This window comes from Ochotona curzoniae, unplaced genomic scaffold, assembly GCF_017591425.1.
Source record: "Ochotona curzoniae isolate NIBS_2020 unplaced genomic scaffold, NIBS_Ocur_1.0 contig_4792, whole genome shotgun sequence".
NCBI lineage: Eukaryota > Metazoa > Chordata > Mammalia > Lagomorpha > Ochotonidae > Ochotona > Ochotona curzoniae.
This window is the reverse complement of record NW_024466389.1, coordinates 12,142,398-12,164,836: the sequence shown is the minus strand read 5'-3', so window position 1 is coordinate 12,164,836 and position 22,439 is coordinate 12,142,398. Positions and strand designations below refer to the sequence as shown.

The 22,439-nt window shown below is 48.0% G+C and overlaps 1 protein-coding gene across 1 annotated transcript; it reads left to right on the top strand.

Annotated features, from left to right (window-relative positions):
* Positions 1 to 17,999: 17,999 nt before the first annotated feature.
* Positions 18,000 to 20,734, top strand: LOC121161324 (phospholipase A2, membrane associated-like). Its single transcript, XM_040987626.1, has 4 exons — positions 18,000 to 18,039; positions 18,244 to 18,388; positions 18,613 to 18,719; positions 20,592 to 20,734. The coding sequence occupies exons 1-4, from the start codon at positions 18,000 to 18,002 to the stop codon at positions 20,732 to 20,734; spliced, it is 435 nt and encodes a 144-aa protein (XP_040843560.1).
* The last annotated feature ends 1,705 nt before the right edge of the window (positions 20,735 to 22,439 follow it).

Genomic DNA, 22,439 nt, shown 5'->3' with positions numbered 1-22,439 from the left:
TCAGGGAATTCCTCCTTCTGAAGGCCAAGACTTCTGCATATTCTCGAGGGGTTCTCGATCTAATGAGTCAGAAGTCAACCTCTGTGCTCCAAGAACCCTCCAGACTTGGAGAAGCTCCTTTTGCAGGGAGGGGCAAATTTGAGACACAAATACAGGTGTCCTGAGAGTCATCCCGCCCTCCAAAAAAGCCAGGCTGACTTATTGTTGAGGAAGGAAAGGAGGCAGCGTATCCCAGGGGGAGATCCCTGGCGGTGAGACATGCGGGGAGAGGGCTTCTGTGAGCAGGAGTTCACAGGCACAGCCAAGCTGAGGGATGCAGGGAACGGGGTTCCGCGAGGCCAGTGCTCAGTCGGATGTGACGTGGCCTTTCTTGGGAAGCAGTCTTTAAGCGGAAGACAGGATGAAGCGTGCTTTCTGAAAGAGGAGGAGAGGTGTGTGTGTGCATTTGTGTCCTTGAGTGAAACCTTAGAGAGAGGCTGGGGCAATGAAGAGACACGTCCAGTCTGGAGATGAGCACTGCAATGACCAGGCTGAGCTGTGCAGTCCAGGCCCCTGCTGCAGCGGCACACCTGCCTGACCCAGCTCCCAGGCAAACGGCCAGCCTCTGCCGAAGGGTTGTCTCAGCACGAGCCACTGGTTGGCTCTGGATCTTACCACCAGGAGAAGAGAACCTTCAAGGAGGTTCTCTTCCTGTGCAACTTGAGGCTGCCATGGCACAGTGATTTTTCTCTTTCGTACATTCTGAATGGATGCACATGGAGGGTTGACCAACAACAATCCATCTTTTAGCACACAGCTTCAAAACAGTGCCTTGGGGTGGGTGAGTGGTCTGACAATTAAGATACCACTTGGAGAACCTGTGGTCCATCTCCTGGCTTCAGGTCCTAGCTTTGCTTCCCACTCCAGCTGTTGATACACACCCTGGAAGGCAGGGTGGTTCAAATAACTGGGTTCCAGTGACCCAGGTGGGAGGCCTGGGTTACGTTCCCAGCTCCCTACTCCGGTCTGGCCCAGCCTCAGCTGTTGCAGACATTTGGAGAGTGAACCAGCAGATGCTGGTAAGTTTCCAGTTCCTCAGGTCTGACTCACAGAAATTAAGCTGTAAGCATGCATACTGGTGCCCAGAGAGGATGCTAGCATGACAGACAGTAGCTTTTCTTGCTTGCCACTGCACCAGCCACATGTGGTAATTTGAACAGCCAGTTTATTTGAGCTCATTATAATGTATACCCTACTCAAGACATTCCTTACTTGGCTGCTAATATCCTTAACCAACACCCTCCCCCCTCCACCCTTCTCACAACACACACACACACACATACACACACACAGCAAGTCACAGAAGCAACTACCTCCTTGGACACAATTAGGAAACCAGGTCATCAAAATAAGAAGCTATTGCTGGATCTGCGACCCCAACATCCCAGCGCCTCCTCCATGCTCTGCACCAGAAAAATAGGGTTCTCCAATCCTGACTCTCCCTGCCATGGAGTCAATCAGAAAATGGGGTCACAGGAGTGTGTGTTACTGCAGAACCTCATTCAGAAATACACCTTCAGGGAGTGAGTCCTTGCTACTCCACTCTGATCCAGCTCAGTGCTAATACCCTGGGAAGGCAGCAGATAATGGAGCACATACTTGGGCCCCTGTCACCCACGTGGGAGTCCCGGTTGGAGTTCCTGGCTCCTGGCTTTGTGTTGACTTGCTGTAACTATGGAGAGAGTGAATCCAAGGATGGAAGAGTCTCTCCTCCCCCTCTAGCTCTTTGTAACATGCTACCTTTCAATTAAATAAGTAAGTCTTTCAAAACCTTACATGTGGTCTACAAGAAATGCACTTTGAGCATAAAGAGAAATGCAAAGTCAAGGGATAAAGAAAGATGCACCTTGCTACTCTTGATCAGAACAGACTCCAGAGCAAAGAAGCTGATAAGGGGCAAAGAGAGGCATTCGCCTAATGATGTAGGAACGGGTGTGAGTTGAATCTGTCCCCCAGCATTCCTGTGTGGGGAACTTACTCACCAAGGCCATGGTGTTGGGAGGTGTGGCTTAATGAGACATGATGAGGTCATGAGGATCCTGCCCCATGGGGGCCTGTCAGCCCTGCAGGAGCGATTTGCCAATCCCGAAAGTGGTCAAGTTACTCTTGCTCTCTCACCCCCATCCTGCTGCACCCTTCTGCCTTTCACCACGAGATGTTGCAACCCAGAGACCCTCATCAGACAGCAGCACATTGAGAGTGGTCCTCTCTCCCCGAGCGCTCTGAATAGTGAATTCCCATTCCTTACAAAGTTCCCAGCAAACTAAAATAGACTAAGACAGGAGTCACTTTCTAAAGAAGATGCTAGAGCCCCCTAATGTGTATGCACCTAGCAGAGCATCAACATAATCAAGGCCGAAGCTGATGGAGCTGCGAGGAGACAAAGATAGATGAGCCTTACTCCCCTCCTATCGGAGCTGGCAGGGAGAAAGAAAGGATACTGTCTCCTGAGGAACACTGGTAACCCGCAAGGTCACGTGACATTTACAGAGTACTTCATCCAACAGTGGCAGAATACACATTCTTCCCAAGCTCAGAAGGAATGTGCTCCAAGACACAACACACTCCTAGTCATAGGACCTTAGCCAGCGTAAAAGGCTAGAAAGCACAGGGGATTCTGCCTAACTCATGCTAGGAGGGCATGATGACCCTAATACCGAAGCCACACGTATAAATGAATTATATGCCACAGTCAAGCGGGATTTGTTCCTCATATACTGAGCTTAGTCAACATCAGGAAATCATTAATATAACCCACCACATCAATAGGCTAAAGAAGAAAATCCACTAAGCCACAATCAATACAGAAAAAGCATTTGATACTATCCAGTACCCATTCTTAATGAAAACAATAAAGGGGAACATCCTCGATGTTGGAAAGAATATCTATAAAAAAAATCCCACAGTTGACACCACACTTCATGATGAGAAAACAAACTTTAATAACTTTTCTACTAAGACCAACAACAAGACAAAGATGTCCCTTTCCCACCATTCTTATTCAACATCATGCCAAAAATCTTAACCGAAGCGATAAGAAAAGAAAATAGAAGCTTCAATGATTTGGGGAAGAAAAATAAACCTATTTTCTTTTCTGTTGACATTATTATCTCCCTAAGAAATCAAAAAAACCAACAACAAAAGTATACAAGCAACAACAACAAAAGCACTAACAAGTATACAATATTGACATACAAAAGTAAACTACCAGGCCCGGCGCAATAACATAGTGGTTAAAGTCCTTACCTTGCATGCATCGGGATCCCATATGGGTGCTGGTTCTAATCCCCAGCAGCCCCTCTTCCCATCCAGCTCCCTGCTTGTGGCCTGAGAAAGCAGTTGAGGACGGCCCAAAGCCTTGGGACCCTGGATCTGCATAAGAGATGCGGAAGAAGCTCCTGGCTCCTGGCTTTGGTTTGGCTCAGCTCCAGCCGTTGCAGCTACTTGAGGAGTGAACCATTGGATGGAAGGTCTTCCTCTCTGTCTCTCTTCCTCTCTGTATATCTGACTTCCCAATAAAAATAAACAAAATCTTTTAAAAATAAAAACAAATTTAAAAAGTAAACTACCGTTCTTTTTAGCAGAAATGAACAAGTAGAATTTGAAATTAAAATCAATATCCATTATATTAGCACCCTCAAAAATAAAACATTTAGGCACAGCTTTTTCAAAAACATTTTAAGGCCTATATAAGGAAAGATGCACAATTCAGATGAAAGAAATTAAAAAAACTAAGTGGAGAGATATTGCATTCATAGATACAAAGACTTCATCTTGTTAAGATGCTCCTAATCACCTGCAAATTAAACACAATCTCTGCCAAATTCCAGAATATTACTTTGTAGATATTGACAAACTGATTTTAACATATACAGGAGAGGGCCCAGCACGGTAACCTAGTGGCTAAAGTCCTTGCATTGCACAGGCCAAGATGCCATATTAGTGCCGGTCCATATCCCCACTACACTTCCCATCCAGCTCCCTGCTTGTGGCCTGGGAAAGCAGTAGAGGATAGCCCAAGGACTTAAGACCCTGCACCCCTGTGGGAGTCCCTGAAGAGACTGCTGGCTTCAGATCGGCTCAGCTCTGGCCATTGTGGCTACTGTTGGAATGAACCAGCAGATGGAAGATCTTTCTCTGTCTCTCCCTCACTCTGTAAATCTGAGTTTCCAATGAAAATAAATAAATCTTAAAAAAAAAAAAGATGTACAGAGAGATAGAAAGACCCAGAACAACCAACATTTTGTGAGAAAAGGTAGGAGGACACTGCTTGATTTTAACATTCTCTATAAAGTTACAGTCCCCAGCACACTAAAATACTAGCAAAAGAATTCAAGGAACTAAGCAGAAAGCTCAGAAATAAAAGCCCTATGAAAATGCAGTCAACAGACCTTTGGTGAAGGAGCAATGGCAACTCAATGGAGCAAGCACAGTCTGTTGAGGGATGATGCTGCAGTGTCTCTCTCGGGGCCAAAAAGGAATGCCCAGCGTGGAGCTCCTCCTCCACAGGGAGGAGCAAAGCAACAAATCAGCAGCCCCGTCTGGAAGCCAGTGTCTGAGGAAGCAGAATCCAGCTAGAGAGACACAGGAACCCTCCAGGGCCTGGAGACCCAGGGTGAGCCAGAACAAAGCCAGCTGGCCCCAGCACTGGTGGGCGCCAAGAGGAATCCCCACTGGAGAGAAAAATATAAACAGGGGCGCCTCTGCAGAGCCCAGGACCCACAGCGATGGGGAGACCCTGCATTGAAGAAGGAACTCTCCTCGAACGCTGACGCCACAGGCCATGGCAGTGTGCCCTGGAGAGATGACGTTAGAATTCGTACGCTTTAGGAGAGCCAATCCCTGGCACACCCAAGCCTGTGCCCCCCACAACATCCCACCATGGAAGCAGGGCAAGGACTACAGTCTTAAGATTGCAAATAGAGCCAACAGAGCAAGAGCAAGTCCAGCACCCAAGACCACACAGGACTCAAAATCACAGGGGGTGGAACAGCAAGGGGAACCTGCCCACAGGATCCTCAAAGTAGAGGCACTTGCCTCTCAGACTTGGGACCCATTCCATAACTCTATCCCGTCTCTTATCACCTGGACCATCACTCACAGCTCCTAGGACCCCCACACACTGCAGCTCACAGACAGGTCTGCTACAAAGCCAGGTCCCTGGCTGACCATTAAGAATGTGTGTTCCGGGCCCAGCGCGGTGGCGCAAGTGGTTAAAGGTCCTCGCCTTGCACGCCCAGGATCCCATATGGGCGCCGGTTCTAATCCCGGCAGCCCTGCTTCCCTTCCAGCTCCCTGCCTGTGGCCTGGGAAAGCAGTGGAGGACGGCCCAAAGCCTTGGGACCCTGTACCCCTGTTGCAGACCTGGAAGAGGATCCTGGCTCCTGGCTCTGGCCATTGCAGCCATGTGGGGAGTGAACCAGTGGATGGAAGATCTTTCTCTCTGTATCTTCTTCTCTCTGTTAACTCTGCCTTTCCAATAAAATTAAACAAATCTTTTTTTTTTTTAAAGTGCTTTCAAAGAATGGTTATAGCTTACTTAGAAACATAGCAGCACATAGTGTAACAAACACATGGTATGAAAGGGAAATTTGGTGAAGAGATAAAGAGCTTAAAAAAGAAGGAAACCTAGCTTGGAAATGAAGAATTCGGTACATGAATTAAAACGCAGCTTAAATCCTAGGTCATGTAGAAAAAAGCGTGTCTGAAATTAGAATACATGAATAGGACAAAAGAAGTAACAAAGATCAGAGTGAAAATAAATGAAATAGAGGTGAAGAAAACAATGAAAGAATGACTGGTGTTGTGGTACAGTGGGTAAGGCTGTTGCTTGTGATGCTAGCATCCCATGTGCCACTTCTGATCCAGCCTCCTGCTGATGCACCTGGGGAAGCAGCAGAAGATGACTCAAGTCCTTGGGCCTCTGTGTCCATGTGGGGGACCCAGATAGTCCCAGTCTCCTGGCTTTGGCTGGGCTCAGCCCTGGCCATTGTGTCCAACTGGAGCAAGAATCAGTGACTAGATCTCTCTCTCTTTCTGTTTCGCTGTCTATTCTTCTCTCTGTAATTCAGTCTTCCCCAAAAAAGGAAGAAATATCTTCCAGAATTCAAAAGATCCATGAAATGAATATTTGCTTCTTTGTAAAGATAAACGAAATACATGAACTTCTGGAGACGTAAAACCAGAAATACGTAGATCGTTGAACGGACGAACGGAGAGTAATGGGATAGAATCAGTAATGCACATTTTCTAACAGAAGAGCCCTGGACTGGAAAGCATCAATTCTGAGTCCTATCAAACTTTCAAAGAATAACATGAATGCTTCTCAAATTAGTTCGTTGTTTAGTTGTTTAATTAGGGATCCCCTAGAAATTCATCCTGTGAGGTCTGAATTGCCCTGAATCAAAATCATATAAGGATACACAAAAAAGAAAGAAATTTAGAAAGAGAGAAAAGAGGGCAAGAAGAAGAGGTAAGGGAAGGAGAGGAAGAACGGAAGGGAGTGGGAAGGGCATGGGAAGGGGAGGGGCGTGGGGAGGGTACAGGAAAGGGAAGGGAGGGAAGGGGAGGGAAGGGGAGGGAAGAGGAGGGACTCGGGGGAATATGGGGGAGGGGAAGAGGAAAGGAAAGCAAAAGAGCAAGGGAAAAAAGGAACAGAAATGAAGGACATCCTAGACCCATCTTTCCTGGTGAACATCAATGGGAAATGTCCCAACAAAACACCCAGAAAATGAATCCAAGGCACATGAAAAAGATCACTTGCTATAATCAAGGAAATGTTCAAAACACAAATCCCCAGCCCAGCTGAGAGAACGCCCAGGGCCTCTTCTGGTTATACCACGCAGGCCAAGGTCTCTGGATGAGGCCTGGGGCCGGAGTCACACAGGCTGAGTCAGTTTCCCAGCCCCAGGAGGGGCTCCAGGACCTGGTCTATACCACGCAGGCCAAGGTCTCCAGACGAGGCCCGAGGCTGGAGCCACAGAGGCCGAGTCAGTTTCCCAGCCCCAGGAGGGGCTCCAGGACCTGGTCTATACCACGCAGGCCAAGGTCTCCGGATGAGGCCTGGGGCCGGAGCCACACAGGCTGAGTCAGTTGCCCAGAACAGTGGGGAGGGGCCTGGGGCTGGAGACATGTTGAGCGGGACTATGGGCACACACAAAGACAAACCTGCCAGCTCCTGTGAACCAGTCAAATACCTCAAATGTCTATTCAAAAGGCAAAGAGATCAGTGTAGCCTTTGCTTGCTATTAAGGCTGCAGCACCTTAAGGCAGACGTGCTTTACTAACCTTTCCTCTAGACCCTCTACAGAAGATGCCATTGGCAGAAGAATTCCTTAGTGGCTTCATCTAATATAGTTCTAGAAAGTCTTGGTATGTGACATGAAGCTTATCTTAAAAAACTGGGCTATTGCTTTGGGCAGTTTGGCCTACACTTCAGGCCGATTTCTCCAGTCAAGTATCCAAGTCTGCAGATACTCTATCTCAAGTAGTCACATACAACTGCCAGGTCCTAGAATAAATAAATATTCACTGGTCAAGGATCAGCAGGCCAGGGACCTGACTCTGCAGTCCTAAGCAGGCCACACCTACAGCGGGCCACTGCACCAGTTTGGGAATGGCAAGACCAGGGGCTGGGTCCTAGGCAGCCCACACCTGTGGTACTCCAACATGTTTATCTGGGAATGGGCAACCCAGAGGTCTCACGGGTCCTAGGCAGACCACACCCACAGCATACCACCAGGCTGGACCAAGTGCCTGAGGTTTGGGTCCTGGGCAGGGGCCCACTGATGACATCATGAACAAATCCAGCTTTCATGGCCAGCTGGTCTCAGATCTCCAATCTCAGGTGTGTGTCCTGGCAATGGAGCACACAGTGCATGTGGTGCACCTCCTTCGCTGACTCCCGTTTAGGGGAGAAGATTATGTCCAGACGTGTACTAATGATTAATCAGCCTGCTCCTGGAACCAGTAGAGGTCCTTGGATTTTACTTCAAAGGACCAAAGCAAACAAACACTAAAACCAAAACAACAACAGCAATTACACCAGTCATTGACACTGGCCAGGCTTTCCATGGCTCCTGAGATAGATCCTCCTGATGAGATCGATGGGAGAGACTTCTGAACGTGGGACTGGCAAGACCTACGCCCCTAATCAGCAGGAAGTATCTACAGAAGAGGAAATGAACTACATCCTTCAACAAGCTTTAAGAATAGGGGCTGGAGCTATTTGGGGCCAAGGGGTGGGTGGGATGGAAGTATTAAATAAAACAGGCAGGTAATAAACTTACACATTTAAACTGGAAGACATATCTCTCCCACTCTATATAACACAGTTTGCCTGCTTGTTAATCAACTGACTCCTTCCCCAGGATGTACATCCTCTCACCCAGGACTTGGGGATGGTATCCTGTAACCACCCCTACCGGAAGCCAGTCAGTGGAGAAGGGCACGCTCTCTGTCTCTCCAAGAACACAAGTTACAAGCAGAACCGCCTCCCTTTCACCTTTCCCCTCCCAGCCACTCTCCCTGCATGTGTGCTTATGACATCTCCATCTTTGAAATAAACTTTATATAAAAAGTATACGCAGATTAATAAATGTAATTCACCACATCAGCAGAATGAAGGATAGAAATCACATGATTATCTGGACACAAAAAAATTTTCATAAAAATCCAACATGCATTTGTGATTAAAATCTGATTTATCTAAAATCAGATACACAGGAAACATACCTCAAGGTAATAAAAGAGACATATGACAAAACCATGGATAACGTTCTACTGAGTGAGAAAAGACTGAAAGTCTGTTCTCCAAGATTTAAAATTAGCCAAGGTTGTCCACTCACCACTCTTATTCAATAAGGCATTGGAAGTCTTAGAGCAACCGGGCAAGAGAAAAAAATAAGAAGTATACAAAAACGAGAGGAAGAATCAAAATCATCCTTCAAATCATCCCTCTTAGTTTCAAAAATCTAAAAATTCCATGAAAAGAGTCCTTTAAAAATTTCAGGCTGCAAAATCAACATAAAAAACAATACTAATTTTGTATGACAGTAGCAAAATCCTTCAGTAAGAGTCCCATTCATAACAGCTATCAATAAATAAGTAAATAAATACCCAGAAACAAATTTAACCAAGGATATGAAAAGCTGCTAAAATGAAAAATGTAAAATGTTAAAGAAGTTGAGGAAGACATTCACATGAGTGGAAATATCTCCCTTATTTATGCATTGAAGAACTAACGTTGTTAAAATGCCCACATCACATTTACAGATCCAATGCAAACAAAATACCAGACATTCCTTCCGGAACTAGAAAAATCCATCTAAAACCCCACCGAAGCACCAAAGGCCCCAAGTCACCAAAGCGATCTGGAGCAAAAACAGAAAAGCTAGAAATATTTTAATACCCAATTTTAAGACATATTATAGAACTATAGTTTTAAAAAGCATGATACTAGCATGAAAATCAACACATAGGTCCGTGAAAAATAACAAAGGCCCTGGGAATGAATCTGTGTATCTATAAGCAATTGATTCTCAACAGAGGTGCCAAAAAAATACAGCGGAGACAGGAAAGACTGTTCATCAGATGGTGCTGGGGAAAGACCCCCAAACACAGAAGACCCCGCCTCCACCTCCTGAACAAAATGAACCAAAACTCTAAGTGAAAGACCTGGAATTGTGGAGCTACTAGAAGAAAGCATGAAACAATTCAAGACATCAGTGTAGACTTTTGAATGGGACCTCGAACACAGAGCACAGTAGCAAAGGTAGGAAAGTGGTATAACATCAAACCAAGAGCATCTATGGAGCAAAGGAGAAAACCAATGGTGCAAAGAGACAATGGAAAGCAGAGTAGCAAATATTGGCAAGCCACTCACCTGCACAAAGATTCATATCCAGAATATATTAGGAACTCAAACAATTGAACCACAAAGAAACAATCCATTTAGTTAAGGAAAGGACAAAAGACCCAAAAGAATTTTTTTCTCAAAGTATTACAAATGGCCAGCAAGTATTTGGAAATGTCCAGTATGAATAACCACAAGAAAAAAATCAAAACAGAATATCCCTGCACTGCTGTCAGAATAGCTATTGGCAAAAAGACAAAAGGGAAAACGCTGGTACAACTTGGACAGAACGGACTTCACAAACCACACAACTACTAAGGGGAAACAGTACGGAGTTGACTTAAAAAAAAAAAAACTGGAAACAGACTGAGCAATCTCACTTCTATGTAAACAGCCAAAAGACATAAAATCATTGCATCAAAGAGATAGTCATACCACAATGTTTCTCACAAATAAACTGTCTTCACAATAGTCAAGATACAGAGTCAACCAAAGTATGCACTCAAAAAAAAAAAAAGAATGGATGAAGAAAACACAGCACATACACACAATGGAATATGACTTGGGCATTAAAAGACTGAAATGCTGTCGTTCTCAGCAAAATGGATACCACTAAAGGATGGCACATCGAGTGAAATAAGACAGACACAGAAAGACAAATGCCCCCATTTTTCCACCTAGGTGGGAGCTTTAAAAAACTTCAACCAAAATATAGAATAACAATTACAAGAGGGTGGTAAGGGTGGTGCAGGACAGATGGAAACTAAGAAGCTGGAGTTAGAGGGGATAAACTCAGGGTGACAGCTCAGTGAGGTGACCACAGTGCATGACTACCCACTGTATGTTTCAGGAACAAATAGAAGAGAGGGAGGAACTCCAGGGCTCCAATGCTAAAGTCATCTCAAAGAGAGGAAAATGCTGATGGCACACGTTATGAACATGGGTTAAAATGTGACTTTGTGGGCCTTGCGCAGTAGCCTGATGGCTAAAGTTCTCACCTTGCATGTGCTGGGATCCCATATGGGCATTGGTTTGTATCCCAGCTAGTCTACTTCCTATCCAGTTCCCTGCTTTTGGCTTGGGAAAACAGTTGAGGATGGCCCAAAGCTTTGGAACTCTGCATCCTCATAGGAGACCCAGAAGAAGCTCCTGGCTTCCGACGGGCTCAGCTCTATTGCAGCCACTTGAGGAGTGAACCAGCAGATGGAAGCTCTTTCTCTCTCCTTTTCTCTGCAAATATGACTTTCCAATAAAAAGAAATAAATCTAAAAAAGTGACATTACGCCCCTCAAAATATACAAAAATATGTAAAATCAGCATATCAAAGCTATACCTGCAACCCCACATTTACTGCTGCAGTATTCACAATGGTTAAGATCTATGGACCCAACCTAGGTACTCACCGATAAACAGATAAAGAAAACACGCTACATGTACACAACAAACTATCATTCAGCCACAGAAAGGATTATATTCTATCATTTACAGCCAGACGACTTACACAACTGATAGAAATGCAGGATGCCACCTCTGATATTTATGCAGGATAAATCAGAATCAGACAAACAGCACATGCTCTGACTCACATGTGGAACTTACAGCAAAGTTGCCTTGAATGTAAGAATGATTATAGCGAATGGGGAAGGGGGAAGAAGCCAGAATGTACCAGTTCAAGTCTCCTCTGGCACAATGAGGTGGCTAGTCCATCATAACCTATCTTGAAGCCACCTTAGGTGATATTACAACAATGGGATGTGTCATGATGCACCTGTCCAACCCCACAGAGCATACTCCACCAAGAATGGACCCCTAGGTAAGCCATGGACTTTGTGTGGTAGCCACATGGCGTGCTGCTTAACTGGTCGTAATGACTCTGGCTCAGCATGTTGGTGGGGAGGCAAGTTGTGTGTTTGTGGCAAAGGGGTTATGTGGGACCTGGTAGTCTCAGCTCAAGTTCACTGTGAGCATCACTACTCTAAAAAACAAAGTTAGTTAAGAAAGGGCGAGATGGAAAAGGAGTTGCTCTCGCCCAGCCTCTGCAGCACCAGGTAGGCCCAGGAGGCTGGGATCGCTGTGAGGGGAACTCACTTCATTCTCCTACACACCTTTCAGCTTACAGGTAAGAGAGCATCTTCCCTGGAAAGGCTTCTCTCCGTCCCGAAGGGGTTGAGGACTCTGCATCACAGGATGTCTTCCTGCAAACACTGACTATGGGCATCAGTTAGGGTTCTCTCAGCAAAGCAGAGTCGTGTGGGGAAAAGGCCTTACGGGAAGCCACAGTGCAAGAGCGTGGATTAGAGAGCAGAAAAGACTTCCTGGTAGGCTTCCCAGCACACAGAGCCAAAGAATGAGTTGGAGAATCCAAGGAAATCTTAGCATCAGATTAGTTCGGTCATCAACGCCAGTGGTCAAGAGGAAAGGCCAGGAGCAAAGAAAAGAAGAGTGAGACCTGAAGGCAGCTGAGCACTGTCCCAGCCAGACTCCTGACCACAAGGATGCAGAAAAGGATGGTCCCTGGCTTCCACCTGCTCCCCATCATTCACCGTTCCAACACAGCACTAGACAAGGGGAGTGAGCCAGAGTTCCTCCAGTTAAACTCAACAGATTACAGACCACGACGTTCTCTAAACAGCAGTGGGACTGCATAGCTAGACTGAAACAGCATCAGAGGAATGCTGATTCCTGTTTCCCACCAGAATCTCCCTACACATTGTCCCTGGATTATCTGGATTATTGAGTAGATCTTCAACAAGCATCTCTTAAATTATCAGTGCAGTTTTAATGACCAGAACACAGGCAAAATTAAAAATCGAATGAAATGACCCGGTATGATGGTACAACAGCAAAATGCTCACCTTGAAATTCCATCCTGGTTTCATGGGCAGCAGGAGCCCAAAGACTTGAGTCTTCTTCCATTGTCTTCCCAGACACATTATCCCAGGCACTGGATCAGAAGCCGAGCAGCCAGGTGCCAATCCAGCACTCTGAGAGTAGATACCAGCCTTGCAAGTGGTGGCTTGGCCCACTATGCCACATGTCTGGTGGCAGAGCAACACTTTACCTTTGGTAGAGCACTCAGCATGTTTCACATGGCAAAATTTCACATGTCTTTCCAAAGTAACAAGCAATTGAAATTAATTAGGGGGGTGAGTGAACCCCAGATGTATCACAAATGAACATAATTATATCAATTGAAGATCATAACTTCACTTAAGAGAGTCACAGGGAAGAGTATGAAGTTACTGCAGAAAACAGTATTTTAAAGAAGCAATGTAAGGGAAAAATTTAAAAGCTTGAAGGCAAATGCTGTACATTCATTAACCTGTCTGTTTCTCACAGGTATGGGTTAGGAACTGTAAACAGAACAAATAAGTAAATTTAAAATGAGTAATCAAATTCTTGGCAGAGAAAGGAGTTATGAGTAGAGAAGGTGAGGTTAGAATTACCCACGTGGAGTCGGAGGGATCAGCATGAGCTAACCAGGAGGGGTGTGTGTGTATGCTCGCCCACGCACGCCTCTGACGACAGACGTGACGACTCAGGAGCCCTGAGCACTCCTTGCCCCCAGCTCTTTGTTTCTAAATTCCATTCTCCAACAACAACACGAAAGCAGCCAGGAATCCTCAAGGATAACTGCTGGTTCCAGAGCTTGGAGAGAGAAAACACGGTCTACGCCTGGAACACTTTGTGTTGCCAACACTCAAGGCAGCGCTCGGAGAGGAAGGAGGGCTGACGCTTGGATGTCACCTTCAGGGAGCTCTCCACCGCCAGGACGGAATCACAGAGATGACACGGGTGGTACTGAATGATAGCCCGTCATTAGCTAGCCAAGTACAGGGAAGCTCTTATACTCAAAGTAGAATTCACATTCTGAATGTCCAACAGGTGACAAAACCAGGAAACCACAAGTGACAATTGTTGCAGACAGAGCCGCATTAAACCACTGATGATCAAATGACTCAAAAAGTGTAAGGAGAAGGAAGTGTGAGGAGAAGCAAGGTATGTGTGTTATCTTGCAGTATTTGTGCATAAATTCATTTTGGTGCAAAACCTACTGAAATCCATACACAATCTTCTCACAATAGGCCCATTCCATGACTTTTTTGAAGACGCTTTATAAAAAAAAATTATACTGCAATAAGCTATTCTCTCCCACTAACTTTTTGGATTACTTTTTTATTTCCCTCCATGGCACTTATTAATGATAAAAGGAAAAGCAGTAACGTTATACTGGGTAAACCTGCAGACACCACTTGTGCCAAGTGACCAAGGTCAACCTCACTAGTAAGTCATAAGATGCATGATTATCCCGGACCATTGATACGATCCCTGAGAAGGGCACACTATCACATCTGATATTCTTGCCTCCCCCCAAAAAAATGCACCCCCTCAATCTGAACATGAGCGCCCATTATGCAAACTCACATTGAAGACTATCCTGAAAAAAAAAATCCATAGTATTTTTTCTCTCCTTGGCCATCTCTGCCACTGCTGTGTATAGGGGCTGCATCACTCAGCCCCCACACAGGGGCTGATTTAGGGTCACACAGGACAACAGTGACCACCGTTTGAGCAAGTCACTGGGGCCAATCAACTCTCGGCTTCAACAAGCTAGAAAAAGTGGGAAGTAGGAACATACTCCAAAGACCATCAGATAAGACAAAGGAAAAAAGAAAGACACCAGAGTTACCCATGCCAACAACTGCCCAGCTCTAAGGCCATCCAACGCAGAGGTCTATACCAGGGTGGCCAACACCCTGGTATGCCCATCAGGATGGCAACGGTGACATGGAGCTGGCACCGTGTGTGGAAAATGCTACAGAGTGTGCATACTGGCAACCGCTGATCCCGGGGATGTGACAGCATTAGAAGCATGGCAGAACAGATGGTGGAAAGTGAACCATGCACAGTTTTTCTTTAATAAAACTTGCCAGGGTTGTTTCTTAAAAAATCCTGAAGAGATGGGAAATGGAGAAATTCCCATCTGAGGTTCCCAGGGTTCCTATATAGTGGAAAACTTCTGTCACCCTAGTCTGGGCCTGGGCCTCCAGGAGGCGTGGCAGGGAGGGAGATCTATCCACAGGAGTTACAGGTGCCTGAGCGCTGAGGTGGTTAACAAAATGGACTGCGTTAACCTTGGACTCAGAACTCTGGACACTGAGATAGACATGAGACCCACAGCCCCAGGGAGGGAGAGCCTGACTGGGAACAGGGAAGCAGGCAACCAGGGTCCTGGCGGGCTGGTTGGCTCGCCCTGGCTTTCTGCTGAGAACTGAAGGGTTGAAATAAGAGAACTTGATCTCACCATTGTGGAGGCTGAGGTCAAAGATGGCTGCAAGGGTGGTCCAGTCTGAGGGCTAGGAGGATGAGCCTGTTGCAGCCTCTCCTGTGGATTCAGCTGGTGGTGTGGCCCTTGCAGGTGTTCTGGTGCTGGTTGAAGCACCACCTTCTCTCTTCCTTCATCTTCATATGCCCTCCTCACTCAGTGTGATTCTTTGTCCAAATGTTCCCTTTCCAATAAGATGTAGAATTGTGTGTGTGATGATCTATTTCCAGATAATGCCACATTTTGAGGTCATGGAAATAAGAACTTTCAGCATGGGAGATGGAGGCAAGGCAGGGGGACCGGTCAACCTGTAACACTAGCACTGGAGTTTCACTAACTAAAACTTAAGTTTCACTCTCAAGAGTAAAGCTGTCTGGATGGCTGTTTCTAAAGTTTATTCTATTTTTTTGAGAGGGAGAGTTACAAAAAGAGACAAAGAGGGAGAGAGAGAGGGAGGGAGAGAGATTTTCCATCTGCTGGTTCATTCTCCAAATACCTGTAATTATCAGGCTACAGCCAGGAGCCAGGAGCCAGGAGCTTCTTCTAGGTCTCTTATGTGGGTACGAGAGTCCAAACACTTGGGCCATCCTTGACTGCTTTCCCAGGCACCTTAGCAGGAAACGAGATTGAAGTGAAGCAGCCAGGACTCAAACCAGTGCCCAGTGAGATGACAACATTATGTGGTGTGGCTTTACCCACCATGCCTCCGTGCTGGCCCCTGGATTGCTGTCAAGGCAGTCTGAATACTGTTGCAATTATTACCAGTCTCCACTGTCAGGGACTTCACACAATAGAAAGTATTCCCTACACTAAGTCCCCAGAGGCGGACACCTTCCAGAATTGCTGTGCTCCAGGCTGTGACTCAGCCACCAGACTGCTTCCACCCACCGCTCCCCCAGGGAGAGGCAGGGACAGGTCAGAGCTGCACCTGGTCTTTCTGATTTCAGCCTGGAATTGACCCTCAGCCCTGATCTGACATGAACCAGCCTGAGTAGCCAGAGGCAGCCTCTGCAAAGGAGCACCAGGAAAGTTCCAGAACACCGCATCCTCCACACAGGGGCTGATGTAAGGCTGCTTCAAGGGAGTGTCCACATGAGCTTGCAAGAGTGAAATCCCCAGCACATGCTGGAAATCATGACAGAAGTAACCTGTCTATAGTGATGGACTGTGGAGTCGCCGAGTCCCTGAAGGCCACAGAAAGAACAAGCAGAACTGAGGGGAGCACGGATGAGCACAACTCCAAGGCATCTAGGAATGAGCTAAGGTGGAGGCAGCACTTGGTGGGGACCTTCCAGGACCACTGCTTGTATTTCCAGGCTCAGGAACTCCCATGGGAAGGAGAAGGAGGAAAAAGAGAAGGTGCAGGCATGGTGTCTGGGCAGGGCAGAGGTGGGGGTTTTGCACCCCATTCAACCCTTGCCCTGCTGGACTTGGCAATCACCAAGGGCAGGACTAGGGCGTGGTCCTCTTCGCCTCCCAAGGGTCCTGCAGGTATCCTGGCTCTTAGTAGAGGCTCAGGATGTATTTCCTATGAATGAGTGATTGATGGAATCAATGAAGAGCAGAAATAACCACTTTTTCTTGTTCCCAAATGGCACATGAAACAATGTTCGCTCAGCATAGGGTCCCTTTGCTCACATGGGTCCAGAGGCTGCCACCACAGGTGGACCTTGTCATACTGGAGAGTGGCTGCCGGCAGGGACTGACCAGTGGTCACCCTCAGAGCTGATCATGGAAATTTACTGAGTCAGGAGCTAAGCCTTTCAGCTTCAAGATGAGCTGAAATTTATTCTGGCTACAGCTCGTGACAGGTAAGGTTTCCATCTGCAGCTCTGAGTGGCCAGCTGATGAGGGAAAGTCAAGGGGATTACTTAGAGATACGGGCGAGCCAATCATCGAGTCCACCAGAGGACAACACCCACCTCCATCCACTGCCTCACTGACACCAAACATCCTAGACAGAGCAGTTATTTAAAGGGTGCTGGAGTCCAGAAAAGAAACAACAAAACAAAACAGAGTTACATGGAAATAGCAAGTCCGGTGTCCTCCACGAGGTAAATACCCAGAAATGCAAGCCTGGTCAAGAGTGTACGAATCCTTAGCCTTTGGCTGGCTTTGAGGATGTTAGGTCATTTGTGTGTGCATGGTGGGTGTGTGTGTCTTGTAGACATGCTTATGCACAGGCAAGTTTGAGCATAATTTGGTGTGTGTGGAAGTATGGATTGAATATGCGAGCACAGTACAGGAGAGTACATTTTCACTAGTTCAAGCATGTGTGTGTGTGCCAGCCTGCATGTGTATCTAAGTGTTGGTGCATGAGCATATGTGGAAGAGGTGGAAGTGTCTGGCTGATGTAGGGCACCGCTTCATTTCTGAAGTGAGATGGAGTATTCTGGGACACAGGGAATGCAGGAAATGTGCCAAGTTCTCACTCCATTGTGCAGACACGCAAACTGCACCTGATGGGAGACACGACCCTTGACCAGAGCAAACCTGGGCTCCAATTCCAATCGTCAGCCTATCCTATAGACTCTCCAGGGGTCTGAGGGCCTCATGTGCCTGACACTGATCCCCAAAGATGGGAAGGGTCAGGAGGTGGCATTGGTGAGCGGTGTTGGGGTTCTGTAGGGACATAGAAGGTCACCTTAGATATAGCCTTGGGTGTGAACTCTGGGGTTACTGGGTTGGACAGGAGAGCAGGGGCCAGGGCTGAAGCTGGACCCACCTAGGAGAAGGGTCTAGAGTAAGCCACCTACACTTGTGTCTCACAGAACTCTCAGCATGAAGTCCTTGCTGCTGGTGGCAGTCATCATGGCCTTTGGTGAGTGTTGAACCTGACCTCAGCCCACAGGACAGCCCAGGGAAGAAAATACCCATGACCCCAGTGTCTCCATCCATTGTAGCTATCCTCGTTCAGCAAGAGGAGGAGAAAAGACATCTGGGAGTGGAGGGGTAGAGAGTGGCAAAGAAGGAGGACAGAGGGCTCTGTGCCTCATGCGCAGGTCATTTCCCCATTTCTTTTCAGGCTTGCAGGAGGTCCATGGCAATCTTCTGAATTTTCGGAAAATGATCAAGTTTACAACAGGAAAAGAACCTGCAACCACTTATGGCTTCTATGGCTGCTTCTGTGGCCTGGGCGGCACAGGGACTCCCCTGGACGCGACCGATCGGTGAGGCCAGCCCATTCCCTCCCTTCCCTCTGCTGTCTTGTGGCTCCAGCGGGGCTGGTGCTATGTCAGCTGTGAGCTCCAGGAGGCACCTACTGGAAAAGCAGCCAGTGTGTCTGAACATCACTGAATCTCTTCCTGGGTGGATGGGTAGGGGTGTGATGCCACAGGGCACCAGGCCCCCTATGGATGCAGGAATGTACCCAACAGGCTGTGCTCCTCCTCAGGTGCTGTGCCACCCATGACTGCTGCTATACCCGTCTAGAGAATCTTGGCTGTGGCACCAAACTTTTGAACTACCATTACAGCCTGAGTGGAGACACCATCACCTGTGGTGAGTAAGAGCCCTGCCACTCCAGCCAGCTTCACTCCCTGGTCCACTGAGTGGCCGCTGTGCCAGGTACCACAGATAGACATGCAAAGGGGCATTGCCCCAGCCTCCAGAACCTCACAGCTGACTGGCATGTACAGAGAATGGGAACAGAATGTGCTAAAGACACTGAAAGCTAGGAAGCCAAGGAGGGACTCATACCAGAGCCAGATGCTCAAGGTCGGCAGGGAGCCAGGGAGAGGACAGAAGGACCAGAGGGACCGGAAGCCAGCCTGTGCTGCCCGGGGACAGTGAAGAGGAGGGTAGTGGTGAGCACTGAGTCTGGACACGTGGGAAGGGCCCACAGCCATTTGGGCCCTGCAGGCCAGGGGTGTCAGGCGGCGTCCCAGAGCAACAGGGAGCAAGGAAGCAAAGGAGCCATGGGGCCACTGGCCTGCCTGGACCCTCCCTGAGGACACAGTGCCTGGACACACACCAGAAGGGCAGTAGTGAGGAGGCCAGGGCAGGATGCACACAGATGCTGACGGGGCACACAGGTGCAGGCAGGGAAGGAAGGGGTGGAGAGTGACCTCCAGATGTGCCTGAGGCAGCACCAGCCCAGTGTGGTGATGGCCTGGGGAGTGGGTGAGGGAGGGAGCCCCTGGGTGTGTGACTGTGTGGGGGACAGCATGGAGATGGGAGTCAAAGGAAGAGGTGAAGGTTGAGTGTGGGGGTGTATTTCTACCAGGGATGGGTCCAGGATCCTGCAGGAAGATCGTTGCCATAGATTTTGTTTCAGGATCCAGATAGGAGACAGAGGTGGGATGGGCTCACAGGAATGAGGAGAACTGAGAGAGATGGTGCAGAGGTCAAAGAGGAGGGGTGATTGACACCAGCCACGGAGGAGAGGAATCCACGGTAGGACCAGTGGGGCTTCCCGGACTGAGAACAGGAATGCGGCTGGGAAGCGGAGGGAGCCGTTGTCACCCGTTGTGCAAACTAAGGCAGCTACTGGGCAGTGGACAGAGAGGAAACCTGAGAGGAGGTGTAGGGCTTGAGGAAAGATGGCCTCTGCGGGGGAGGAGAGAGGTGGGTGGCAGAAGGAAGGGCTGCTTAGGGTCCCACACAGCAGATCCAGGATGGCACGGGAGAGGGCATGGACTGCTGCCCTGAGTCCCTTAAGATCAGACATCGTCTCTCCATCCTGACTCTCCACGGGGACAGGTGTCTTAAGCAGGTGTCAGGCCCCAAGCAGCCAGGTGCCACTGATAGTAGCTGGCACACAGAGGCTGCTGACTGTCGTGTAAGGATTCCGGAGGAGGGCAGTGCCAGGCCTGGGCAGCTTCTCAGCCCCTCGCTTGCCCCATCCCAGCACTCAGCCTGTCCTAGCTTCGCTGCGCACGAAGTGATGTCCTGGCAGGGGCTGCAGCCCCAAGGACATTGGCCTCACATTGCCAGGTACACTTTCCCTCTGTGCATCTCTTGTTGAGCAGGCAGGAAATGAAAGCTTCACCAAAGCTTCCCCAGAATTCCCTTAGTGGCTCACAACTTGAACAGCTACTGAGAGACCAACTCTAGCCAAAGAAAAGAGGTTTAATGTCCAACCCAACCAAAAACAGTTTATCCAAGTCCACGGGGTGAGGCCTTACTCCTTTTACAAGTCTGTTAATAGAAAGCAAGGATGGCTTTCAGGAAGATCTGTGGCAGGATCCTGGTGTTCATATGGGATACGTGTCTCATGTCTATCACTGTCTGTGAGCAAGAATTGTGCTTCCGCCGCAGTCAGAATATCTGGTGACCAGGTGTCTGTCTGGCCCTGGGCTTCGTGGTCCACCCCGTAAGAAGCCACAGGCCGCTGCGAACCCCTGACCCTCAATCCTTTTCTTGTCATTGCAGAGGACGAGGACTACTGTAGAAGTGAGCTGTGTCAGTGTGACAGGACCGCTGCCTACTGCTTTGCCGCCAATCAGGACACCTACAACAAGGAGTATGAGTACTATTCCAATAGCCGCTGCTCCCAAACCAAGCAAACCTGCTGAGGCCAACCCCCAGGGTGCTACATTTCCTTCTGCAATACCCAGCCTCTGCCCTCACCTGGTCCTAAAGAAAACACTCTTCTACTCTAGACGCAGGTGGGAGCCCTCTACACCCACCTGGGATGAGAAGCCCACCCCCAGGGCGAGTCTAACCAGGCCCCTTCCCCTGCTTCCTTGGGCAGCCCTAGACTTCCCCACTTCGAACGTTCATCTCCAAGCTCAGCTCCTTGCTTAGCAGAGGCAGCTCTACTCTGGGAATCTCTTCCGAATAAAGCTATTCACCAGCAAAACCTTGTGTGTGTGTGTGTGTGTGTGTGGGCTGGGAGTACAGGTGCTCTCTGCTCCTTGGACTGCTGCTGAGAGGGGAGGACCAAGTGGTAGAAGGAGCCAGTATAGCAGTGAAAACAGCAGACTGGGAGTTACGAGTCTAACTCTGCTACCCTTCGGCCTGATGCTCTCTGTAAATGGACATGACCTTGGTGCCTCCTGCACAAGCTTGCGAATGAGGAGGCGTAAAGAATGGGAAGCACCGGGTCTGGCTCATCTACTCTGCCTGTTACAGCCAGGGAGTGAAATGCTGGCACCCCCTCCCCTTCCTTAGGCCCTGGCACCTCCTGTTGGTTGGCTGGGCTGTGTGGAAGTTGTCAAACTCAAAATGGAGTCACCTTCATCAAGACCCTACTTCAACCCCACGCAAAGCGGTACAGCTCCATGGCAACGTAGATATTGAAGGTCGTCCCCTTTGGACTTGCCTGGCCGAGTTGCTTAGGTGAGAACCAAATCGGCCTTTTGAAACTGCTTCCGTGCCTTCATCAAAATCTTGAGCCATAATCAAAGGTGCATTCACCAGGCATCACACTTCTGCTGCCTGAGCCACCGAAACACCATGAAACATTATAGATAATCTTTTAAACCATTTTTTAAAAATGTTCCCACCTGCACTTATTAGTTTAGCAAATCCAACCAGGTTTCAAAAGCAAGAGAATTTTGTTGTTACATACACAGTTTCTTGGAGGATTGTGTCTCCTGTCCGTGCTGGTAGAAACATAAACCCCTAAGAATTACCCCTAAATTCATCTGAGATTAAAAAAACAAGACAGAAAAACAATGGGGAGGGGGAAGTGACAAAAGCCTTAACCAAGCTACCATGCAAACAACCTTTCCTGATCACTTGGCCGCAGCCTACACAGACCTACCTGTCCAAGTAGGTGAGAATCTTAGTATAGCCATAAAATCAAGCAATCTGGGCCCAGTGTGGTAGCCTAGCGGCTGAAGTCCTTGCCTTGCATGCACCAGGATCCCATATGGATACCGGTTAATACCCAGCAGCCCTGCTTCCCATCCAGCTCCCTGCTTGTGGCCTGGGAAAGCAGTCGAGGACGGCCCAAGGCCTTGGGACCCTGCACCCACGTGGGAGACTCAGAAGAAGCTCCTGGCTCCTGGCTTCATATCAGCTCAGCTCCAGCCATTGTGGCCACTTGGGGAGTGAATCATCGGATGGAAGATCTTCCTCTCTCTCTTCCACTCTGTATATCTATTTTCCAATGAAAATAAATAAGTCTTTAAAAAAAAAAGGCAGCCTTAGCTTGCCCTATTTTATCAAAGTATAATTAAATTTCCATGATCTTTTTTTTTTATAAACCAATGATATTTTTGTCACTGCCCTCTTCTGTTTCATAACTAAAATTCTGCAAGGAAAACAAGCTTT

Coding starts and splice junctions, on each gene's coding strand:
- LOC121161324 (XM_040987626.1), top strand. CDS start 18,000: ATGAAGTCCTTGCTGCTGGTGGCAGTCATCATGGCCTTTG. Junction 18,040..18,243: donor GGCAGTCATCATGGCCTTTG/GTGAGTGTTGAA, acceptor ATTTCTTTTCAG/GCTTGCAGGAGGTCCATGGC. Junction 18,720..20,591: donor TGGAGACACCATCACCTGTG/GTGAGTAAGAGC, acceptor TTGTCATTGCAG/AGGACGAGGACTACTGTAGA.